General features: G+C 43.5%; 1 protein-coding gene across 1 annotated transcript in view; it reads right to left on the reverse strand.

The window, feature by feature from the left end:
• Window positions 1-1,148: 1,148 nt before the first annotated feature.
• Window positions 1,149-24,079, reverse strand: part of LOC126986548 (uncharacterized) — a 25,994-nt gene continuing 3,063 nt past the window's right edge. Inside the window, exon 2 of the mRNA XM_050842816.1 lies at window positions 1,149-1,387. Coding sequence (XP_050698773.1) covers window positions 1,149-1,387 — 239 coding nt within the window. The remainder of the gene's footprint in view (window positions 1,388-24,079) is intronic.

The following is a 24,079-nucleotide window of genomic DNA, read 5'->3' on the forward strand; positions in this document are numbered from 1 at the left end:
CACCGATTACGGCGTAGACGCTAAACACTGGTAGGGGTGATGGGGGGGGTCCAAAGGGGGGGAAAGGGAGTGGGAGGGAGGAGGAGGGGTTATAAGAGTAAGAGAAGGTGGAAGGAGGAGCGGGCAATATAGGTAAGGAAGGGGGGTGGGAGAGAGGGGTGAACGAGGTGAAGGTTAGAGGGTGGGAGGTGTGGAGGTGATTTGGATAAGGAAAGGGGAGAGAAGATGACGCGATAGAGGTAAGGAAGGGGAGGGGGGAGTGTGGAGGGTGATTTGAGTAAGGGAAAGGGAGGGAGAAAGGGTGATGGAGCTAAGGGAAGGGAGCTGAAGGTGTGGAGTGTTAAATTAGCATGTCTTACCTGTCACCCCAATCCATTCCCGCTTTCTCCTCCCCACCTTTGCCCACCTTCACCCCAGTCTCTCCACCTCCCAAATTTTCACTGCACCCCGACCTATACATCCCCAGCCTGTTACTTACCCCAGTCTGCCCCTTCACCCCTATTCAGCCAGTACTCCATCCAAGCTTACGTCCTTGTCCCTTCACTCTCCATCCTTCAGTACACCCTCATCTAAACTCAGAAAGGGGGGCCATGAATGCTTTTGTTGGGTGTTGGTGTTGGGGGAAGATATGGCTGGTTGCTAGTGGGTGATTGGGGAGGAAGGGAGGGTTGGTGGGTGGGTGGGAAACGGTGATTGGATAGTGGGAGTATGGGATAGGTGTGGTTGTTAAGTGGATGTAGGGAGGATGAAGAGGGGGGCTAGTGGGGGGAGATGGGGAAGGCGGTAGGGTATCAGTGGGTACAGGGTATGGGTGTTTGGTAACTGGGGAGAAGGGGAAAGCTGGTAGGTGTTTTAAGCCGTTCGCTGCGATTGGCACGGATTTGGTTTTCACTGGTAGCCTGGTAACTATACTCCATGTCTTTCTCTGCCTCTGTGGTGGATAGTGGAGTGTTTCCCATGTGGTATTGGTGTGCTGGATACTCCCTCCCAAGGTGCAGGACTTTACATTTCTCTTCATTGAATTGTAGCAGCCACTTTTTGTTCCATTTCTGTTGCTTGGTGAGGTCTGACTGTAGGAAATCCGTAGTCAAGGAGTTAAGGAGAGAGTGGGGAGTGAATTTTAGTGGGTGTTGATATGGGCAGGGGTGTTAATGGGGTGTGACGGAGGCAGGAGGAGATATGGGGTATGGGTGGGAAATAGGAGAGGGGTAGTAACTGTTAGGGGTCAAAGTGGCCGGGGGCTGAGGTGTTGAGGGCAAGCGCAGTTCAGGTGTAGGAGTTTGGGGTGCTGGGGTTGTAGGGGGAAGGGTGTAAGAGCTCCTGGTGTGCGTTGGGGAGTGCCTAAGGCGGGAAGAGGTGTTTGGGGAAGCAGGGGTGAGCTTGTAGGCTGTGGTATGAAGGGGGCAGGAGGGGATAGGTGACTTCTTGAGGGGTGTGGGGTGGAACAAGAGCAGTTTGGCTGGGCGTTTAGGGAAGCAAGAGCTGGTATTGAGGTACTGAGGATGCAGGGACGGTAGGCTGGCGGGTGCTGGCGAGAGGAGAGGAGAGGAAAGGGTTGGTTGTTGGTGGTGGTGGTTGGGAACTGGTGAGTGTTAGCAGGGGGGGGGGTTAGCGGGGGTTCTATACGTTATACAACACAATGGATGCACTTAATCATATTCTGCGCCATTTGCTCCCCGTTCATTGGCCATTACGTTGTGGCTTGTCGTGGTTTACGTCTGTTTTACGTGCTGGTGGCGCGGGTCGTGGGTCCGGGCCGTGGCGGGGCGGACGGGGCATGGGGCGATGGGTAAGGGTTCGAGTGGAAGGGATGGGGGGATGGGGGCATGGGTGGCTGATGGGGAGGGAATGATGATTACTTGTATCGGTGGGTCTGGAGGCAAGGGAAGGGGAGTTTGGGGTTCGTAGGTGAAGGGAAAGATCGAGAAGGGGAGGAAGCGGAATCGATGGAAGGGGAAGTGGGTCGCTGATAAGATGGGAAGGGGGCAAGCTTGTAAGGGGTGTGGGAAGGGGAAAGGCAGGGGAAGGGGTGGCTGGGGCCCGTAGGTGTGGGGAAAGACTTGGAAGGGGAGAGTAAGTCGGTGGAAGGGGAAGGGGACGGGGCTGATAGGGAGAGAAGGTGGCTAGTTTGTATGGATGTGTCGAGGGGAGAGGCAAGGGATGGGGTTACTTGAGTCCGCAAGTGAAGGGAAAGACAGGGAAGGGGAGGGAATAAATTGATGGAAAAGGGGAGGGAGAGGAGGACATAGATAGTAGAAGGGGTGAAGGTGGTGGCTGGATTCGATAAGGGTAGGAAGTAAAGGGGAGTCGGAGGGTGGGATGCTGGTGGAAGAGGGAAGAGTTGGAGGGAGGGAAGAAGGAGAAAAAAAGGAAACAGTCCAGGGGTGCTGGTGGAAGAGGGAAGAGTTGGAGGGGAGAGAAAGGGAAGGAAAGAAGGAAACGGGAGTCAGTGGGAGGGGTGCTGGTGGAAGAGGGAAGAGTTGGAGGGGAGAGAAAGGGAAGGAAGGAAGGAAAGGGGAGTCGGTGGGAGGGGTGCTGGTGGAAGAGTGGGAGTCTGGGGTCAGTGTAAGGGGAGGGAATGGGAAGGTAGGAAAGGGGATGGATGATTTGGCTGACGACTGACAACAGGGGAGGGGAGAGAAAGGGGAGGAAAGAAGGAAAGGGGAGTCGGTGGGAGGGAGGCTGGTGGAAGAGTGGGAGTCTGGGGTCAGTGTAAGGGGAGGGAATGGGAAGGTAGGAAAGGGGATGGATGATTTGGCCGACGACTGGCAACAGGTGGGGGTCACGCGAGGCTTAGCTGGTGACCGTCGATGACACCTGGACAGCCCACGCCAGGCTTTGTTCCCCTTTTTGTGTGTGTATCGAAGTGTCTCTTTTGTCGTCGTGGTCATTTTTACCGGCTAATGTTTGACTGCCTTTGAGTATTAAGTTTCTAAACATTAATATTATCTGTGTGCTTGCCTATTACCTTTCCTTACAACTATCTTTCAGCATGCAGCGTTTGAATTTTTTTTTTATTAGGTTAAGATTCATTTAGACTTGGTTGGGTTACGGTCTGGTTTGGTTAGGTTGAGTTAGGTCGTGTTTGGCCCTTCAATAATCTCCCTTAGATTGGATTAGGATTAGGTTAAGTTAGGTTAGGTTAGGTTACGGATACCCCTTCAATAATTTCCCTTAGATTGGGTTAGGATTAAGTTAGGTTAAATTGGACTACTTTCTGCTTTGGATGGGTCAGGTTAGGTTACGGATGTCCCTTCAGTTGTTTGTCAGGAACCAGCGCTTTTATGTTAACGTGATGTCGCTCATTTTGATAACTCCTTCAAGAAACGCATTGATCGCCACTTTGCTGAAAGAAGTTGTAATGTTCCCAAGAGTTAAAAACACAGGTGCTATTCCTGCAAGCATGGCAAACGGATTGATTGAATCACTGAACGCAGGCAGCCTAGTAATGAGCCAACAGGCTTTCTGCTGCCTGCTAGTCCATGTTTCCATGTTTCCTCTTCCTCCTATTCTTCCTCCTCTTCCTCCTCTTCTTCCTCCTCTTCCTCCTACTCTTCCTCCTCCTCTTCCTCCTCCTCCTCCTCCTCCTACTCTTCCTTCTCCTTTTCCTCCTACTCTTCCTCCTCCTCTTCCTCCTACTCTTCCTTCCTCCTGCTCCTCCTCCTCTTCCTCCTCTTCCTCCTCTTCCTCCTCCTCCTCCTCCTCCTCCTCCTCTTCCTCCTCCTCTTCCTCCTCCTCTTCCTCCTCCTCTTCCTCCTCCTCTTCCTCCTACTCTTCCTCCTACTCTTCCTCCTCCTCTTCCTCCTCCTCTTCCTCCTACTCTTCCTCCTCCTCTTCCTCCTCCTCTTCCTCCTGCTCTTCCTCCTCCTCTTCCTCCTCTTCTTCCTCCTCCTCTTCCTCCTATTCTTCCTCCTACTCTTCCTCCTCCTCTTCCTCCTATTCTTCCTCCTCCTCCTCTTCCTCCTACTCTTCCTCTTCCTCCTGCTCCTTCTCCTCCTCCTCTAGAGCTTTACCATAAAATATCGTACCTCTGCACATCGGCCTGCCTTCCTGATTGTTTACTTCGTACGATATTCTTGATAGTCTTTGTCATGGCCGATTATGCTTTTGATAATCTTAATTGGCTAAAAACTCACCAGCTGAACATTGATTGGTGCAGGTTATCTTTATCTTTACGGCAGAGAAATAAAAAAAGTGTGTGTGTGGGGAGGGAGGGAGGGGGGAGGGGGGGGGGGGGGGCAGGCAGGCATTAATAACGGATGACATCAATTTATGTTTTCGTTCACATCATTTACGTTGATATTTGCTTACTCCTTTGTTTATGTTTGTTCGTAACGCGACCCTTGGATAACCGATGGCAGGTGTTACGTGGCGACACCTGTTTATTTGTTTGTTCGTGTGTGTGTGTGTGTGTGTGTGTGTGTGTGTGTGTGTGTGTGTGTGTGTGTGTGTGTGTTTGTATGTGTGTGTGAGTGTATCTTTGTTTGTGTGTGTGTGTGTGTTTTGTGTGTCTTTGTTTTTTTGTGCTTTTTTGTTTGTTTCTGTGTTTTTTTATTTGATTGTGTGTGTGTGTGTGTGTGTGTGTGTGTGTGTGTGTGTTTGTGTGTGTGTGTGTATTATTTATGGGTTTAAAATCGCTTCAGCCGTTTTATCTCGCTTGATTTTTAACTTTTCTAAGCACTGTCCTTTTTTTTGCCAAACGTTTCCACATAGTATTATCTCTCAGTGTATTTACCGAGAGTATTATCTTATTTCTTGCGGTTATTTTTCTCATAGTATTTCCTACGTTTATTTTTCCCCATGCTACTCTCTAGTTATCCATTAATTCATTTTTTGTTTGACCCGGTAGCTGCGGGGATCATGTTTCTTAATGGTCCCTCTAAGCGAGAAAAATGAGAAAAAAATCATCACTTACACAAACCATTTCATAATATATATCAAAGCATTTGTGATCAGTTTATGTATCATTTATTTTTTGGGGTTTAAATCATGGCACAAATTTGGCCCGTCGCTGCTACACGGTAAAGCCACAAATTTGGCCCGTCGCTGCTACACGGTAAAGCCACAAATTTGGCCCGTCGCTGCTACATGGTAAAGCCACAAATTTAGCTCGTCGCTGCTAGACGGTAAAGCCACAAATTTGGCCCGTCGCTGCTACACGGTAAAGCCACAAATTTGGCCCGTCGCTGCTACACGGTAAAGCCACAAATTTGGCCCGTCGCTGCTACACGGTAAAGCCACAAATTTGGCCCGTCGCTGCTACACGGTAAAGCCACAAATATGGCCCGTCGCTGCTACACGGTTGAAGTAACTTACGTATTGACGGCGTTGCGCTGAGGAAGCCGCATCGAAGTCCGCGTTGGGTTCGGTTGGAGGGACGCTGCGTGACCTGAGCCTCAGTCGTACCCACAGAGTTATATACATAGAGGGTTCCCAGAGCCTGGATTTTGAGAGAGGAAGTTATTATCACATAGTTATGTCTGCTAGTGCTGTTATCAAGTTAGCAGCGTCTCGGCGATCCTCCGTCAAATAGACTTGTTATTTTCTTGTCCACTTTTTACCCCCTGATTATTGTTACATTGGTACATGTCATATACCGTCTGAATCGGAAAAATGTGCTGAATTTGAAACTGTATATAACTCTGTGGTCGTACTCAGCGGTGCCATATTATCGTACTCTACCTTTTATGTTTGCTGATTTCCAACCCCAAAACTGTCCCCTCCACCACAATAACTGGCTTGTTACATAGTCAACGTCAAAATGGTCAATTGTTTCTGTTTCTTGGCAATAGTTATGGGGGCAGAAACCGGTAAATATGACGCTCCGAGTACGACAATCTGGCATCGCTGACTCGTACCCAACCTGCTCGTCATTCGTGAATTCGGCATTTTTCCTCAGAGCAAATCAGCGTTTACTCCACAGCGGTGTCGGTCTTTCGGGGACTACTTAATTGATTTGTAATTTGCTTTTGAGTGACACGCGATAAAGTCAGTTCCGGAATTGGGAAGTTTTTTGCATTTTTCATCTTTGCCATTTCCTTTGGTCGAATCGTGCCAGCCTTTCAGGAATTACTCAGCTGGATTGTACTTTGCCTGTGAGTGACACTGAGCAGACAGATAGTTAATGAAATGGAAGGTTCTCTGGATTTCTTTACTTCCTTAACTTGTTCGAAGTATAGATTTAGATTAAAGTTGAAGGCTTCACAGCGAGAAGTGTATTTCACTGAATGTAAATGTAAAATGTCTTCATCGGTGCCCTGCTCGGGGCCATCGCTTAAAATACTGCGAAAAACACTGCCCTTCCCTCCTGACATGCTTCTTCGTGTGTTAGACGTATACAATATGACGTATAAATCGAAGGCTTAAAACGGAGAAAGGTGTGTCATTAAATGTAAATGTAAAATCTCTGCTCATTTTGTACTTGGAAATAGTGGAAAATATTGCTCTCCCTTCCTGATGCACAGATAAAAAATGCTTCCTGACATTACACCCTGCAAACCATTGAGTCTGTTAAGTGCTCGAGCAGATAACAGTATTTGAAGGAGGGAGAAGAACTTACCAGCACTAGCAGAATAAAGAACAAATTCTTAAACATCTCGGCACCCAAGCACACCTAATAATTGACAAGGCTTTCGTAGGAGTTTTGCGAATTTTTAGGGGTAGTTTTATGACCCTACTGATGTCTGGCCCTTCTTCTGTACCATCAACCTAAAACAACACTCACTAGAACCCGACTGATCCACTCTTCGACCTTTGGAAATAGTCGAGAAGGGTTGAAGAGTCTGCCCTTCATCACTTTATGGTAATCGCCAATGCTTGCACAGTCAACGAGGTCGTCCTCACTCCGTTCAGAAGGGCGAGGAGAACTCCCCTTCACTCCTTCAATACAGCATGGTGATTAAACTTGGGTGTCTATTGTTTGTGGTAAGGGTATTCCACGCCTCCGTGATGCACCAAGACGCGGTTCAGTGTTGTGCCAGTGTTTAGGAAGGCTGCTGTATCAGTTTTTCCCTCCACCCTGTTATGAGAAGGCACGTTAAGGGGCTATTACACTGGGCAAATTTTCCGTGGATCTTCAGTCAAACCACGATTTCCGCTGGCGTGGTTCTCATATTTCCGTGGTTTTCTGACGTGTCCACGATCTTCCAAAGCTACGGTAGATTTCCCCGAAGGACGACGGTATTACTCACCATCATCATCATCAGCAATAACAAGAAACAAATGAGAACCACGCTAGCGGAAATCGTGGTTTGTCTGAAGATCCACGGAAAATCAGCCCCTTTAAGCAGTTTTCTCATCAATAATTGGCAGGAAGCCTAAAACTGGCCTCGTCAACAATGAAGGCTGCTCCACTAACAATGCGCCGCCACTGATGATTTCTGACTGGGTTCGGTTCGAGAAATTTTTATGAATATGCAAATACTCACTTAATGGCGGAATTAGAGGCGGATCAGGCGACGACCCGGCGTAAAGAAATGAATTGGGTTGGGCCTCGACGCATAATCTTCCCTCAAACCGTAGGATCAGCTGTGTAATTACAATAGTTAAAATAAATCATGTAAACAAAATGAGACGGCATGAAACAGTGGCAGAAAAAAAATCCACGTGGAAGCCTTGTGCATTTCAACATCAAAAACTAACGCAAACTGAAATGCACGTTCATGTTTTAAAAGTTTGAGCCAGTGCTGAGTGTAACATAGGAAGCTACACACCCAAGTACAGGTGGCGTGAGTGTGTTTGTGTGTGGTGGTGCGGGAGAGGCGGGTCGGTGGGGGGGGAAGGTGCTCTCGCGCGGATGATTCTCCCTCACCCACTGAAAAGAACAATCAGTAAGACCAGAGTGGATCACCTGCGCGTACTAGTTAGCGGAGGTGTTTGAAGTTGTCGTTTTAATTGGTCTTAAGCCCCCGAGGTCCAAACGGGCAAACAAGCAACCGAGCGGCCGAAGCGCATCTTGCCCACTGTATCTAGATTATCGTACTTAGTTTCTCATATTTCCCGATTTCCATCACAAAAACTATTTCCTGGGGCACAATAACGAGATTTATTTGTATTTATTGTTAAAATGGTTTATTATTCCTATTTCCTGGTGATGTTTATGGGGGAGAAGCTGGTAAATGTGATTCTCCGAGTACGATAATCTGGCAACCGTGATCTTGCCCCGAACCAAACGCAGCAGAATAAAAGCAAATCTATCGGTGGATGAAATGGAATCACGCGGAGGGTTTCAGGGAATAGAGCGCGGCCGTCGGCACCAGCAGCAGCAAGCGTCAGTGTAAACAAAGCGCGGAGAGGATGTTAATTGTCCGTTTTGTTTGGCGTTCAGGATCATCTCTGAGCAACAACGCGGATAGCTGTGTGTGTATGGCCGGGCCCTCGTGAACTCAAAGCGTTACCTATCAGTTTCAGTAAGAATCATGAGGACAAAGCATTAGAGAGTATTTATTTTGCCTTGTCAGAATTTATAAGTATGATTTGAAAAGCCGCACCCATTCTTAAACGTATCCAGACATAAGAACACCCCATAAAAGGACAAAAATGCGATATGATAATATTAAATGTCGATGGTGTTGAAGGTTTTTCATCCGCTTTGAGCGTTACGCACGTGTCGTGATTAAGTTGTAGCGCGGTGACAGGTTACGGAAAGGAGATTCACTTGTCGAAGCCTTTAGCAATAACCATCAATACCAACAACTTTCATCGGCCCTCAACAGTCACCCTTTTCAAGTCTATGATTTCATGAGTCTCAGGTATTCGTTAACGTAAATAGATATTAGAATAACGCACAGGAGGCAGAAAATCCCATATGATAATATAACGATGTCGATGCTGTCAAGCTGTAGAAGGAAGGATCATCATCGGCCTTGAGTGTCATTCAGTGATGTGGTTGCAGCACGGCCACAAGGTACGAAGAGATTTATTTGTTGAAGACTTTAGGAGTAACCCTCAACAACAACCTTCAGTGGCCCTCAAAAGTCATCCTTTTAAACTCTGTCATTAAATCATTGACCATGCACTGCGTACTCTGAGCTCGGGCAGGGATTGGAGAAATATTTTTTTCTTTTTCACGGCAGGGGAAAAAATAAACGGAAAAAACGCAAATGTACTGCTACCAAAAGCGAAGAGAAAGATCCAGCCTGAAAAAAAAATGAAGCTCGAAATAACTTAGCATCTCAGGCGTTGGTGCGCGCCTTCCCGCCATCTAACGTCGTTCAAAGCGGATGATAAACTTTCCTTAGTTCAACAGCATCGACATTTATTATCACCATATCCCATTTTTGTCCTCTTTTGCGTTGTTCTAATGCCTGGTTACGTTTAAGAATGGCTGAGGCTTTTCAAATCAAACTTATAAATTCTGATATGGCAAAATAATGTTCTCCAGGACTATTCACAACTCTTATGGAAACTGTGATGACGGGATGAAGACATGATAGCTATATTATACTAAACCTATCGATAATGCGAGGAGCGGAGAGGCAGTGAAGCATCGATTGCGAGAGAACCAAACTTGTCTAGCCCGGTAGCAGCGACGGGGCAGATTTGTGGCTTTACCGTGTAGCAGCGACGGGGCAGATTTGTGGCTTTACCGTGTAGCAGCGACGGGGCAGATTTGTGGCTTTACCGTGTAGCAGCGACGGGGCAGATTTGTGGCTTTACCGTGTAGCAGCGACGGGGCAGATTTGTGGCTTTACCGTGTAGCAGCGACGGGGCAGATTTGTGGCTTTACCGTGTAGCAGCGACGGGGCAGATTTGTGGCTTTACCGTGTAGCAGCGACGGGGCAGATTTGTGGCTTTACCGTGTAGCAGCGACGGGGCAGATTTGTGGCTTTACCGTGTAGCAGCGACGGGGCAGATTTGTGGCTTTACCGTGTAGCAGCGACGGGGCAGATTTGTGGCTTTACCGTGTAGCAGCGACGGGCCAGATTTGTGGCTTTACCGTGTAGCAGCGACGGGGCAGATTTGTGGCTTTACCGTGTAGCAGCGACGGGGCAGATTTGTGGCTTTACCGTGTAGCAGCGACGGGGCAAATTTGTGCCATGATATAAACCCTCCAAAATAGATGATGCATAATATGATCACAAATGCTTTGATATATGTTATGAAATGGTTTGTGTGAGTGATGATTTTTTCTCATTTTTCTCGCTTAGAGGGACCATTAAGAAACAGGATCCTCGCTGCTACCGGGCTAGAAATTGCAGTAATGATATTGAAGTACTGTTGAAAAATATTCCTGATTACTTTTATTTGTTTATTTTTTTCTTTCATACGAGAAACAAAAGCGCAGTACAGTTTTGTTCTCGCGTGGAAAATTTGGAAACCATTCAGTATTCTTAAAAAAGGTTGAACTTATAAATCGGTACTTTTCATCGTTACTACAGAAAAAAATGCACTACAGCTTTACTCATGGGAGGCCTCGTCAGCTGAAGAGTCTGAAATAAAAAAAAAGAAGACATTGCAAAACGATATTAATGTTATTTTTATGTTTTTTTTTTGTTCTTTTGGTGCTGGGATACTTACGCCATGGATGATTTTTTCAGTTTTTTGTATCTTTCATGATTTGTATATATGTAATTTGAGTATTTTTTGGGGAATATGCGGCTAGATAAGATATATTGCTCTATTGTCCGTCTATCTCAGTCTATCTACCCATCTATATCTATCTATTTATCTTTCTATCATATCTATCTATATCTGTCTGTGTCAACTTATCTATATCATTCAGTCAGGTATCAGGACACCTCTCCTCCCGAAATTGACCTTCTTTCGGCCACCTCTTTTGATTCTTTTTTTTGTAGGAGCAGCGAGTAGCGGGCTTTTTATTTTTATTATTGTTTCCTTTTTTTGTGCCCTTGAGCTGTCTCCTTTGTTGTAAAAAAAACCGTATCTTTATTTTTACATATATCTTCCCTTTTTTTTATGAATATTCTGATACAAATTTACGACGCCCAAATTAGTACTTTTTTTTTCTTTTACAGCACAGAAAGCAGGTCAAGGGCAACAAAAAGAGAGTGCGGAAAAAAGCCCGCTAATCGCTGCTCCCACAAAGCGAAAAGTCAAGAGTGGTGAAAAGGGACGTTAATTTCCATAGGTATCAGGACACCTCTCCTCCCGAAATTGACCTATCTTTCGGCCACTCCTTTAATTCTTTACAGGAGCAGTGAGTAGCGGGCTCTTTTTCCACATTTGTTACCTTTTTTTTATGCCCTTGAACTGACTCCTCTGCTGTATAAAAAAATAGATGCATACTCGGGTATATACTATTAATTACACCCAAAGCAACGAAGATGTTAGCTCGGGATGGATTTGTTTACATTCTCGGACACAGAGCAACATCATTAATTCACACGTTTAGAAAGAAAAAGAGGAACATTGATTGGTTCGTGGGCAGAGTGACGATCCATCTGGTTATTAAGCTTATACATTGGTTTCCTTGTGGTTTATTTTGTATATGGAGTAACCTAGTTTTTTGCTGTGTGTGTGTTGGGTGGGGATGGGTGGGGGTTGATGCGTGCGTGCGTGTGTGCGTGCGCCTGTCTGTCTGTCTGTTTGTCTGTCTGTGTCTTTCTGTCTCTCTCTCTCTCTCTCTCTCTCTCTCTCTCTCTCTCTCTCTCTCTCTCTCTCTCTCTCTCTCTCTCTCTCTCTCTCTCTCTCTCTCTCTCTCTCTCTCTCTCTCTCTCTCTCTCTCTCTCTCTCTCTCTCTCTCTTCTCTCTGAACTCATTAAACATTCCGGGTAAACTCATCCTCACCCTGATTATAATTACTCCCCCGGCTGACGGTCTCGACTCCCCCGCGGCCGCTCGCCCTCACAACTCAGAGCTGCCACGCCCCCTCCACGCCCATCCCACGCCCCTCCAACACCCCTGCCCCCTCCCCGCCGCGGCCGCCGGACATCCCGCTAGCCAGGCAGATGGTCGGGTCTGGCGCTAAGTTGGAGTGCCAGTCACCTGCCAGCGGCCCGGCCTTCAGCCAGACTCAGAAGCCCTCAGGCATGCGTGACTACGTTTGCGTGGCTTTCGCTGGTCATTTTTCGTACCATGACGGTGTCCATAACTCTGGGATTTCGTTATGAGTTGTGTTCTTTTATATCTCTGTCCTGTGGCGTTGGGGGGAGGGGGAAGGTAATATATTAGCTTCAGATTACGCTAACAGCAAGGGTTGAGGCTATTATCGTTGCCCTTCAGTGTTGGTTTTAAAGAAACAATAATCAGAAGACATTTGGATATTGTAGATATTTTAGTTATCACCTGTTCGCCCGTGCACTTCGCCTGCCTAGATGCTTACTTGTTTAGAATGACCTGTGGTGTTGAGAGAGAGAGAGAGAGAGAGAGATAGAAGGGATAGACAGAGACACAGTGAAAGAGCGAGAAACTGATGGAAACTACAAATAAAAAAATAAAAAATAATAATAATAAAAATAGAAAGAGCGAGAGACTGACGGTAAGCATAAACAAAAGATAAACAAAACTAATAACACAAGTATAAACAACAACAATAATAATAACAACAAAACCAGTAATATATAAACAGCAAAGCCCTCCACACGAACTCATTTCACTCTGCCTGATGGACTGACTAAAAAGGGCCGCGGCTTTTCTCGTCTCCTTCCGCTGTTTTATCCTTATTGGTGTCCTTTGCTTGGCGGTTTTTCTTTACATTCCTCCTCCACTACGCACCGCTGATACTTGTGGGCGAGGAAAGCCGGCGGGCGGAGTCTTAGTAATGCCTCGTTATATGGTAGATGGCTTAGCTTATGTCTCTGCTTGGTTAGCTGATTGGTTGGTTGTGTGTGAGTGTGTGTGAGTGTGTGTGTGTGTGTGTGTGTGTGTGTCTATTTTTTTTACAGCAAAGGAGACAGCACAAGGGCACACAAAATAAGGAAACAATAAAAAAAGCCCGCTACTCGCGTCTATTTGTTTGTTTGTGTGTTTCTTGTATTTGTTTTCTTGTGTGTGTGCGTGATTTTTATGTCTGTGTTTCATTCTTGTGTTTCTTTGTGTTTGTGTGTTTTTGTATATGTTTTGTGTTTTATGTGTTTGTGGGTGAGTGTGTAATTTTGTTTGTGTTTGTGTTTGTTTCTTGTGTATCTTTGTGTTTGTGTTTGTGTTTGTTTCTTGTGTATCTTTGTGTTTGTGTGTTTTTGTAATTATTTTCTCGTGTTTTTTCTGTGTGTCTGTGGGTGAGTGTGTTCTTTGTCTCTTTCTCTTTTCTGTTCTTTTCCTCTCATTCTTTCACCTCTCCTTTTCTCATTCTCCCCTCCTCGCCTCTATTTTCCTTTCATTAGAAATTACGCGAGTTGTTTCCCTTCTTTTTCTTCCTCTCTTAACACTTTTCTTGTTTTTCTCTCCTCTCCCTTTTCTTTCCCCCTCTTATCCTTTCTTGTATCTCTTTTTCCTCTCTTTCTCTTTTCCATCTCATTCTTTCATCTCCATTTCGCCTATTATTTCCTTTCTTTAAAAAATAAGCGAGTTGTTTCTCATATTTCTCTTCCTCTCTTAACTCTTTTCTTGTTTTCCCTCCTCTCCCTTTTTCTTTCCCCCTTATCCTTTCTCGTATCTCTTTTTCCTCTCTTTCTTTTTCCCCTTTCATTCTTTCATCTCCATTTCTCATTCTCCCATCCTCTCCCTTTTCTTTCGCGCTAACACTTTTCTGTATGACTTTTCCTCCCTCTCACAATTACGCTAGTGTCCCTTTGATGTCCTGAGCCTCCGCTGACCTCGCTGTAACCTTCCGTCTTGATCTTTGACCGGACAACCCGCGGCGTCACGAGCTCTCTCTTCCTGGAACTTGTACATCGGCTTAACATGTCTAGCTAGTTACAGATATGGACTGGCGGTGACCTCTACTATTGTGAGTGTGTATGACCTGGACCCCCTCCTTCTCTGCGCCTTCCCCAACCTCCCTCAGTCCCTCTCTCCCCCTTTCCCTTCCTTCTCTCTCTCTCTCTCTCTCTCTCTCTCTCTCTCTCTCTCTCTCTCTCTCTCTCTCTCTCTCTCTCTCTCTCTCTCTCTCTCTCTCTCTCTCTCTCTCTCTCTCTCTCTCTCTCTCTCTCTCTCTCTCTCTCTCTCTCTCTCTCTCTCTCTCTCTCTCTCTCTCTCTTATCCCCTTACTCTTCCCAACTTTTCTCCCTCCCTCCCTCTCTCTTCCCCCCTCTTTCTCCCCCCTCACTCTCTCTTCCTCTTCTATCTTCCTCTCTTTCTCCCCCCTTCCCTCTCTCTTTCCCCTCTTTCTCCCCCCTCACTCTCTCTTCCTCTTCTATCTTCCTCTCTTTCTCCCCCCCTTCCCTCTCTCTTTCCCCTCTTTCTCCCCCCTCACTCTCTCTTCCTCTTCTATATTCCTCTCTTTCTCCGCCCTCACCTCTGTCTTTCCCCTCTTTCTCCCCCCTCACTCTCTCTTCCTCTTCTATCTTCCTCTCATTCTCCCTCCTTCCCTCTCTCTTTCCCCTCTTTCTCCCCCCTCACTCTCTCTTCCTCTTCTATCTTCCTCTCTCTTTCTCTCTTTTCCCTCTTTCCCCCTTAGTCCCTCTCTCCTCTCCCTCTTTCTCCTCTTACTATTTTGTGAAATTAATGTTCAGAATAAATCGAAAAGCCATTATTTAGCCTGTATGTAATGTCGTTTGGTATTTACTTCACTGATAATTCGTGTGTGTGTGTGTGTGTGTGTGTGTGTGTGTGTGTGTGTGTGTGTGTGTGTGTGTGTGTGTGTGTGTGTGTGTGTGTGTTCTTTCATCTCTTTGCATCCCCGTTTATTTTTTTCCCTATTTCCACCTTTCTTTTTCTTTTCGTTTCCCTTCTTTTTTCCTCTTTGGTTTCCTTTTTCTTCATTCTTCTCTTCCCCTTTATTCGTTTTCTTTCCCTTCCCTTCTTTTTTTTATCTCCTGTCTTTCCCGTATGCGTCTGTGTCTTAGTCTGTGTGTCTCTGAGTGCGTGAGTGTGTCTGTATGTCTGTTTCCGCGTGCATGTAGCTGTCGTGTTTGTATGTTCTAAGTTTAACTGAGTAATGTGTTATAATCTTATGCAGGGGCCAACTCATGAGGTGTATTGTTCCTTGCTTTACTGCCTAAGTGCATGCGTAAGTGTGGAGGGAGGGAGGGGAACACGAACGACCTTACTTGCTTACTCACGGCTTCTTAGGGATATGGCGGCCTCGGTTACTTACGGGTTCTTTGGAATTCCCCGTTTATTTGGCGGGAAGTGTTGCATTTTCCGGGGTTTATGTTCTTGCCCGCGCGTTGCGATGACCCATAAATCTGCTTTCGACTTGGTGTGAGAGGGAGGGTGTCAAGTTTGTGTCGCCCTCCTGCCTCTCTGTCCTCCTGCCTTGCTTGGTTTCTTGGGGTCTTCCGTGAGAGTGAGACATTGGTTTGTGTGTAGGGGGGTGGTGGTGGTGCGTGGGGGTCTGGGGAAGGGGTAGGGTGGACTCTGTGGGGTTGTCTGTGTGTTGGGGGCTATGTGTGTCTGTGTTTGTGGTTTCTCCTGTCTTTGTTTCTCTCTGTCTGTGTGTCTTCGTGTTTTTGTGCATTATTTGATTATCTTAACTTTTATTTTTCTTGTTAGTATATTTTTGAACGGTGTATGTCTTGTTCATGTTGTTTTCTCTATAGCTCTTCGGCCGGTTAACTTCTCTCACTTCGTTGAATTGTTCGAGGATGTTAGTTGATTCGTTTTCCAGTCCGTTTTCATGAAAATTTACTCGTCTGGGTGTGAGTTTATTTATTTATCTCTTTGTTTGTCTGCGTGTCGTTTTGTCTGGCTATTTTATTGTATGTCCGTCTGTTTTTCTGTCTGCCTATCTGTCTGTCTACATCTGGTCTGTGTTTCCCATATATTATACCTTTCATTGTGTTTTTGTTCTTTTTTTGCGTATTTTACTCAGTTTGTATGTCATTTTGTGTGCTAATCCGTCTGTTTTCAAGATTGGTTCATAGCTGTCTGCCTGTCTATCCTGATATTTTCCTGTCTGCCTCTCTGCTAATCTCTGCTTTCCTACCAACAGGTTTTTCTGCCTCTCCTTCCGTGTAAGAATGGCCTTGCAGCGCGAATTCCTTAGGTGCTTAATCCTGGTGTTAGGGTGCTGCAGGTGGCCAGTGAGGAAGTAAAGCTCTCTTGTGATACAGGTTTTGACCTCCCTCCTCTATCCCCCTCCTTCCCCTACCCGCGTCCTCCTCCACTCCCTTCCTTCCTCCCTCACATTACCCTTCTTTATCCTGCTACCTTATTTTTCCCAGACTTGTGATTATTCCATGACAAAGGCAGTCCTAAGTTGTCAGTGAACAAAATAAGAAAATGAGTCTACAGAAGGCCAGACAACCTTTACAGAACAGCTCATTTTAAGCCCTTGACCGCGGATTTCCTACAAGAAGACATCACCAAGCTACAGGAATGGAACAAAAAGTGGCTGCTACAATTCAATGAGGAAAAATATAAAGTCCTGCACCATGGGAGAGTTTATTCAGCATGCCAGTACCACATGAGAAACACTCCACTATCCACCACAGAGGCAGAGAAGGACCTGGGACTATATGTGACCAGGCTACCAGTGAAAGCCGAATCCGTGCCAATCGCAGCGGACGGATTAAGTTACCTGTGCCCTGAATGTATCCAGTCGATTGTGCAGCATTACCAACACCACAATCATTTACTTCTCACCTCTGCAATGCGGCCGACACTCAGAACCTCTTCCTCCCGCCACTAAAGTGTTTCCATCACCCTTAACCATAATTTCCATTCGGTTCTATTATATTATTATACTATATTATTAGCACAAAACAAATTTACACAGTCCCAGGCAAGATGGAGGTAGAGAAAGATAGATCGATAGATAGGTAGATGGATAGATTGATACTTAGGTAGACAGATAGATAGATAAATAAATAGATAGATAGGTAGATAGATGCATAGAGAGTTGGTATGTAGAGCTATGTAGAAATTCCTGTATGAAGATGATAGACAGATAGAGGGTGAGAGACAGACTGACACACATTTTTTTTTACAACGAAGGAGACAGCTTAAGGGCACAAAAAAAGGAAACAATAATAAAAACAAAGCCCGCTACTCGCTGCTCCCAAAAAGAATCCAAAGAGGTGGCCGAAAGTGACCGATATGCATATAGACAGAGACCGGCTGACTGACAGATAGACGGACAGGACGAGGGGCAAGTTATTTACGGGTGCAGTATAGTGATTGCACTGTGGCTGACTGACTGGCGGGGTCTTGGCGTCACCGCGTCCGAGTTTCACGCAGCAGCTGACCGTGTGTTCGATACCGGCTCCTCGCTGCTCTTCCCTTGCGCCGCCGCTCCACAAGTCAACCTTCCGTCAGGCTGGTTATTTTGTAGTTTATCTTTATTTGATTTTGCTATTCTTGTCATTTTGTTATCCTATTATTTACTTGTTTTGTTTTTCTATTCTGTTTTATTTTATTATACTTCTAGTCTTTTATTTCGTTATATTTGTTTTTTTCTTCTTGTATTTTTTCCTTTATTTCCTTTCCCCTTATTTTATTATTCTATTCTTATTCTATTCTACATTTTATTTTTATTTTTATTTTATTATGGTTAAGTTTTCACACGATTATAAACTTTTTGGGTCATGATATTTTTACACATGCAGATAATTTTTTTTTTTCACATATTAATCTTATACTTCTCTTCTCATCGCATAAATCTGCATAACAGTCTTTAACTTTCCTCTGTTCCTTATTCACACTACCTACTTTTTTTTTATCATACTTTAACACAAACATAAATCTTTTCTATTCTATTATCAGTCCCCCGTCATACTTTATTAATCTCTTTTTCACACCATCGCCCAACTTAATACTTTTTTTACTATTATCAGTCCCCCGTCATACTTTATTGATCTCTTTTTCACACCATCGCCCAACTTAATACGTTTTTAATACCTTGACCTGAATTGATCTTATTACATCACTTGCTTGACTGAGGTTTGGTTTCTTTCTTTCAGTCTTTGTGTTTTTCGTCTTTTTGGGATTATTTTCAGCTTCCAGTTTATTTGTCTTCGTCGCTTTTTGGTCACTCGAGACTTATTATGGTTCCGCCCAGCGCTCGTGTTCACGGCTTTTATTTGCTTTTTTTCCCTCGTTCCACTTGATTCCTCGTAACTTATAAACGAGTACTTGATTTCATGCGAAGCTTTTATTTGATTTTTTTTTTGTGAGTATTGTGGAATCAACTTTCATTTCATTTAAAATGTAACGATTCATTACATGTGACATGACGCAAGTTGATGCCACAGGTTTGAAAAAGATATGTTGAACTGAAATATTGCTCAAAATTAAATGATCAATGAAGCTTATGGCAAACAGAACCTTCATGGATATAATAATAATAATAATAATAATAATAATAATAATAATAATAATAATAATAATAATAACACTACTACTACTACTACTAATAATAATAATAATAATAATAATAATAATAATGATAATAACAATAATAATATAATGAGTACTTGCCTCCCCTCACCAAACAGCCGCTCTAAACTCTGCGTGTGTGTTGTGCTGTGTTTCACTACTAATGAAATACACATAAATAGATCCCTAGAGTTAAGTGCTTGTCTGGTTGATGAGTTTTATTATTGTTTTAATGATAATAATAATAATAATAACAATAATAATAATAATAATAATAATAATAATAATAATAATAATAATAATAATAATAATAATAATAATAATAATACTCATAATAAAACAATAATGATAATTGCCATGATCTTAGTAATTATAATAATAGTAATAATAATGATGGTAATAAGCTGATTGATTATTATAATTACTTTATTAGTAATTATTATATCTATTGTTGTTAATATTCCTATCATTATTAATGCTAATTCTATCCGGTATTTTTGTTATTATAAATATAATTATTGTGTATCATTATTTAATAGCCGTCTTCGTCGTCATCATCATCATCATATCATCATCATCATCATCATGAAAATTATTATTATTATTATTATTATTATTATTATTATTATTATTATTATTATTATTATTATTATTATTATTATTATTATTATTATTATTATTATTATTATTATTATTATTATTATTATTATTATTACTATTATTGATATAATTTTTGTTGTTATTATTTGTATTAGTGTTATTGGTATTAGTAGTGGATGTTGTAATATAGATTGGTACAGGTCTCATTATTCCGCCCCGTCCTCTGCTCCTCCCCTGAACATGTTCCCACGTTCATTACACTGAGTGCACCACGATGGTATCAATATGAATTACCTCGATTTAAACACTCGCGGCTCAGTCCGTACCAATCGATTGACCTGTTCTAGTGGAGGCGTTGCTTGTTTTCTTTTCTCTTACTCTTATTTCTTCCTTCTCTTAATTTGTCCTTCTCGGTATAACACGTTTTGTTATAACTTTAATTTTCCTTGTTATTCTATTTTTGTGGTGTTGTCCTCAGGGAGTCTTTCTTCTTCGCAGGATCAAAAGTCAATCCAACCTCCCTTTGTTCTCTCTTAATCCCCCTTTCTCTGTAACTGCGTCGTTTTCTTGTCTAATAACATCATTCTCACTTTTTTTTACAACCCCGCCTATAGCGCCGGTAGGCTTTCTTCAGGGTCCAGATGGTCGTCCCAAGCCCGTCATGGCGCAGGCAATTTTTATAGTGGCGCCAGTCATGCTTGGCTCATGCTGCCCCCTGGAACTCATTCTTGATTCACTGGACGGTTTCTTCTAGAGTCCGGGTTGATGGATGGTCTTCAGGACAGCATGTGGGTAGTCTCAGGCCACTTGGCGGTGACTGAAAAATCCCAGGTGGTAGCGTGGGGATTCGAACTGACGTTGTCCATGGCGTGGTGAATGTGAGCCCAGCACGCTAACCACTCAGCCACCGCCTACCACACTTATTTTCACTTAATTTTAGCTCTGAGATTACCTTCAGTAGGATTCCGTTTTCTTGTTATTATGATTTAAACTTCATCCTTTCTTCGTAATCGTTTTTCTTTTATCACTTTTACATCTCTCTCTCTCTCTCTCTCTCTCTCTCTCTCTCTCTCTCTCTCTCTCTCTCTCTCTCTCTCTCTCTCTCTCTCTCTCTCTCTCTCTCTCTCTTTTTCCTTCCTTTTTCCCTCTTGTAACATCTCCTTTCCTCCTATCTCCCTCCCGTCATTCCACCTGGTAATATTTTCTCTTTTTCCCCTTTCAGTTCTTTTTTCCTTTCTTTTTCCTTTCGCTTGGTCTTTGCCTTTTCTTCCTTTTGAACGTATTTTTCCACCATTACGGCATTTCTTTCCTACCTTCCTCTTATTTCCTCTACCTTTCATTTCTCTGTCTTCCTTATTTTCCAGCTCCTTTTTTTCCATCCTTTTCCCTCGTCATTGTACCTTCCTTTTATTCCCTCCATCTTCTTTCATTTCTCTGTCTTCCTTATTTTCCAGTTCCTTTTTTTCCATCCTTTTCCCTCGTCATTGTACCTTCCTTTTCATCCCTCCATCTTCAGTCATTTCTATACCTTCCTTATTTTTCAGCTCCTTTTTCTCCGTCCTTTTCCCTCGTCCCGTACCTTTCTCCTATTCCCTCCATCTTCATTCATTTCTCTGCCTTCCTTTTTTTCAGCGCTTTTTATTTTTCCTCGCCTCTTTCCCGCGTGCGATCTTTTTTCCTTTTATCCTATTAGCGTTCATTCCTAGAGCGAGAAGTTGATTCGCTCCGTTTGTTGTTCCCACGCTCGACTTTGCCTCTCGTCTCCCTCTGTGTCTCTGTATAGGTGTGTGTGTGTAACGTGTTTGGTCGTGTCTGTTTGTCTGCATGCTTGTCCGTTCCCTAGGAGTGTTTGTTTGTGTTTGATTTGTATGTGTGTTTGTATGTGGGGTTTGCTTGTTTGTTTGGAAGTCTGTCTTTCTGTTTTGGTGTGTATTTTGTATGTGTTTGTGTATCGTCTGCTATAAGTACCGTTCGTGTGTGTGTGTGTGTGTGTGTGTGTGTGTGTGTGTGTGTGTGTTCTTCGTGGAATCAAAAGTCTATTCATTCTCTCTTAGTTCTTTTATTCCTCTTCTCTCCGTGGCTGCGATGTTTACTTATCTGTCTGTGTCTGTCTGTCTGTCTGTCTCTGTCTGTCTCTGTCTCTGTCTGTCTCTGTCCCTGTTTGTCTCTGTCCCTGTTTGTCTCTGTCCCTGTCTCTCTCTGTCCCTGTCTGTCTCTGTCTGTCTCTGTCTCTGTCTGTCTCTGTCTGTCTCTGTCTGTCTCTGTCTCTCTCTCTCTCTCTCTCTCTCTCTCTCTCTCTCTCTCTCTCTCTCTCTCTCTCTCTCTCTCTCTCTCTCTCTCTCTCTCTCTCTCTCTCTCTCTCTCTCTCTCTCTCTCTCTCTCTCTCTCTCTCTCTCTCTCTCTCTCTCTCTCTCTCAGGACTAGACCTATCAGTAACACAGCCTTTCCTCCGCCCAATCCTGCAAAAGCTTCAGGCCTGCAACACACCCCGCGGCTCCCGTCCCCCCTTGCAGTAGTTCCTCCCAGCAGTATCAGTATCGTTCCCTCTTTTATCGGTCATCTTTATATATTTTTCTTCCGTCCTGACACACGCGTCCTGAGCCTGACACCTCCTGACTTAGCGATCGTTCCTTCCTTCCTTTCTTCGTTCCCTCCTTCCTTCCTCGGACTCTCACTTCAACCATTTTTTTTTTTACAGTTCAAGGGCATAAAAAAGGTAACAAATGATAAAAAAAGCCCGATACTCACTGCTCCAAAAAAGAGTTAGAGGAGTGGCCGAAAGATAGGTCAATTTCGGGAGGAGAAGTGTTGTTTTTCATTTGTTTTCCTTCTTAGCTCTATGCTCTCTTCGTTTTCATCATATTGTTTTCCATCCGCCCTTAGTTTTCCTTTCCTCTCCCTCGTTTACTTCCTACATACCAATCCTTTTTTTCTTTCAACATGGTGTCCTCAATTCCCTTACTTTTCCTTTCCTTTTCCCTCGTTTACTTTCTACATACGAGTCCATCTTTTTTTTTCAACATGGTGTCCTCAATTCCCTTACTTTTCCTTTCCTTTTCCCTCGTTTACTTTCTACATACGAGTCCATCTTTTTTTTCAACATGGTGTCCTTAATTCCCCTATACTTTTCCTTTCATTTCCTTCGTTTATTTCCTACATACCAATCCATCTTGTTTTTTTTTCAACATGGCGTTCTTTCCGCAAATGGTGGGAAGTCGGTAACAATAAGCAACAGGCAAAATTTTGTAGCACGCGACACACTGTACCGGGAACGTGTTGGCAGCTGTTGCATGCCTCAAAGTCGCGTGCTGCATGTTGCCTTCTGGTGAGCTGGTTGAAACACGTTGCCAAAATGTTGCCTCGGTGGGTTTGCGCCCTTACCCTCCTACAAACACTCCTGTCTCCTTTCTCTACTCTTATTTTGCCTCCTTTCACTCCCTTTTCCTTCCTCTACTCTTATTTTACCTCCTGACACTCCCTTCTCCTTCCTCCAACCTTCTCTTACCTCCTTACACCCCTTTCTCCTTTCTCTATGACGTACTTCCTCTTTCTATTACCTCCTTAAACTCCTCTCTCCTTTCTTTGCTCTTCTTTTACCTCCTTTCACTCCTTTCTCCTTCCTTTACTCCTCTCATACTTCCTCAAACTCCTCTCTCCTTCCTCTATCGCTCTCTCCCCTCCTTTTACGCTTCTCTCTTTGTTTTATCTTATTTTCCCCCTTTTGCGTTTTCTTTTACTCCTGCCGTGCCCTTTGTAATGTTCTCTTATACTCCTTCTTTTCTTCTCTTTCCCTCCCATCCTTTTCCTCTCTCTTACTTTCCTCTATCTTCTGTTTTCCGTCTTCTCTTTCTCAGCATCTTCAGTAGTATTCTGTAAGTACATTTCTTTTCTAGTTCACTTTTTTGTAACTTTTTTTTATCCTTTATCTCGTCATCATCTTTTCTCTCCTCCTTTTATTGCGCTCTCTCTGTTTTTTTTTAAATTAATTGTTCGTTCTTTTTATTTTCTTCCCATTTTGCTTGTCTTTTTTTTCTGTCTATCAATTCGCTCCTTCTTTTCAACTTCTCTTTCCTTTTTCTTTGGTAACCTTTTTATCCTTTCTCAAATCATTAGCTTTTCTTTCCTTTCCTTCTTTATTGCTCTTTCTCTGTTTTTTTTTTCATTAATTGTTCCTTCTTTTTATTTTATTTTATTTTATTTTTACTTGTCTTTTTTTTCTGTTTTTATCAATTCGCTCCTTCTTTTCAACTTCTCTTTTCTTTTTCTTTGGTAACCTTTTTATCCTTTCATCATCAGCTTTTCTTTCCTTTCCTTCCTTTATTGCTCTTTCTCTGTTTTTTTTTTTATTAATTGTTCCTATTTTTTTCTTCCCTTTTTATTTGTCTTTTTTTTCTGTTTTTATCAATTCGCTCCTTCTTTTCAACTTCTCTTTTATTTTTCTTTGGTTTCCGTTTGCCCACATTCTTCCCTCTTGTTTGTTTCTTCTCTTTCTTCTACTCTATATTTCTCCATCTTACTTTCCCTCTCCTCCTCTCTCTTCGCTTCCCCCTTCCTCTCTTTTTCCCTCTCCAGTCGTTCTCTTTCCTTCTCTTCTTCCTCCTTCCTTTTCCGCTTTCGTTTCTTCGTATTATTTTCCTCCTCTTTCTTTCCTACTGCGTGTGACCTTTGCTATTGTTCTTTTCTCTCCTTTCTCCTCTTTTCTCTCTTTTTGAAGCATTTTTTTCCCCTTTTGCGTCCATTTGTTTGCCCCCTCTTCCACTTCCCTATGCTCGCTTTTTCTTTTCTTTTTCTCTTCTCTCTGTGACTTTTCATTTTTTCACACCTCTGTTTTCGCTTCCCGTCACTCATTTTTCATTTTTTGTTTTCTCTCTTTAGCAAATTTTCCTCCTTTTTCACTTTCTCTTCCTCCTTCCTTCACTCGTTCTTCTCAACATTTCTTCTTTCTCTTTTTACTTTCGTTTCCTTCTTCTCTGTCGCCTTTTTTTTCTTTTTGTTCTCTCTCTTCCTTTTTCACTTTCTCTTCCTCCTTCCTTCACTCGTTCTTCTTTTTCATTTCCTCTCTTCAACGACTTTTCTTCCTTCTCTTTACACTTTCGTTTTC

The sequence above is a fragment of the Eriocheir sinensis genome, chromosome 62, assembly GCF_024679095.1.
Source record: "Eriocheir sinensis breed Jianghai 21 chromosome 62, ASM2467909v1, whole genome shotgun sequence".
Lineage (NCBI taxonomy): Eukaryota > Metazoa > Arthropoda > Malacostraca > Decapoda > Varunidae > Eriocheir > Eriocheir sinensis.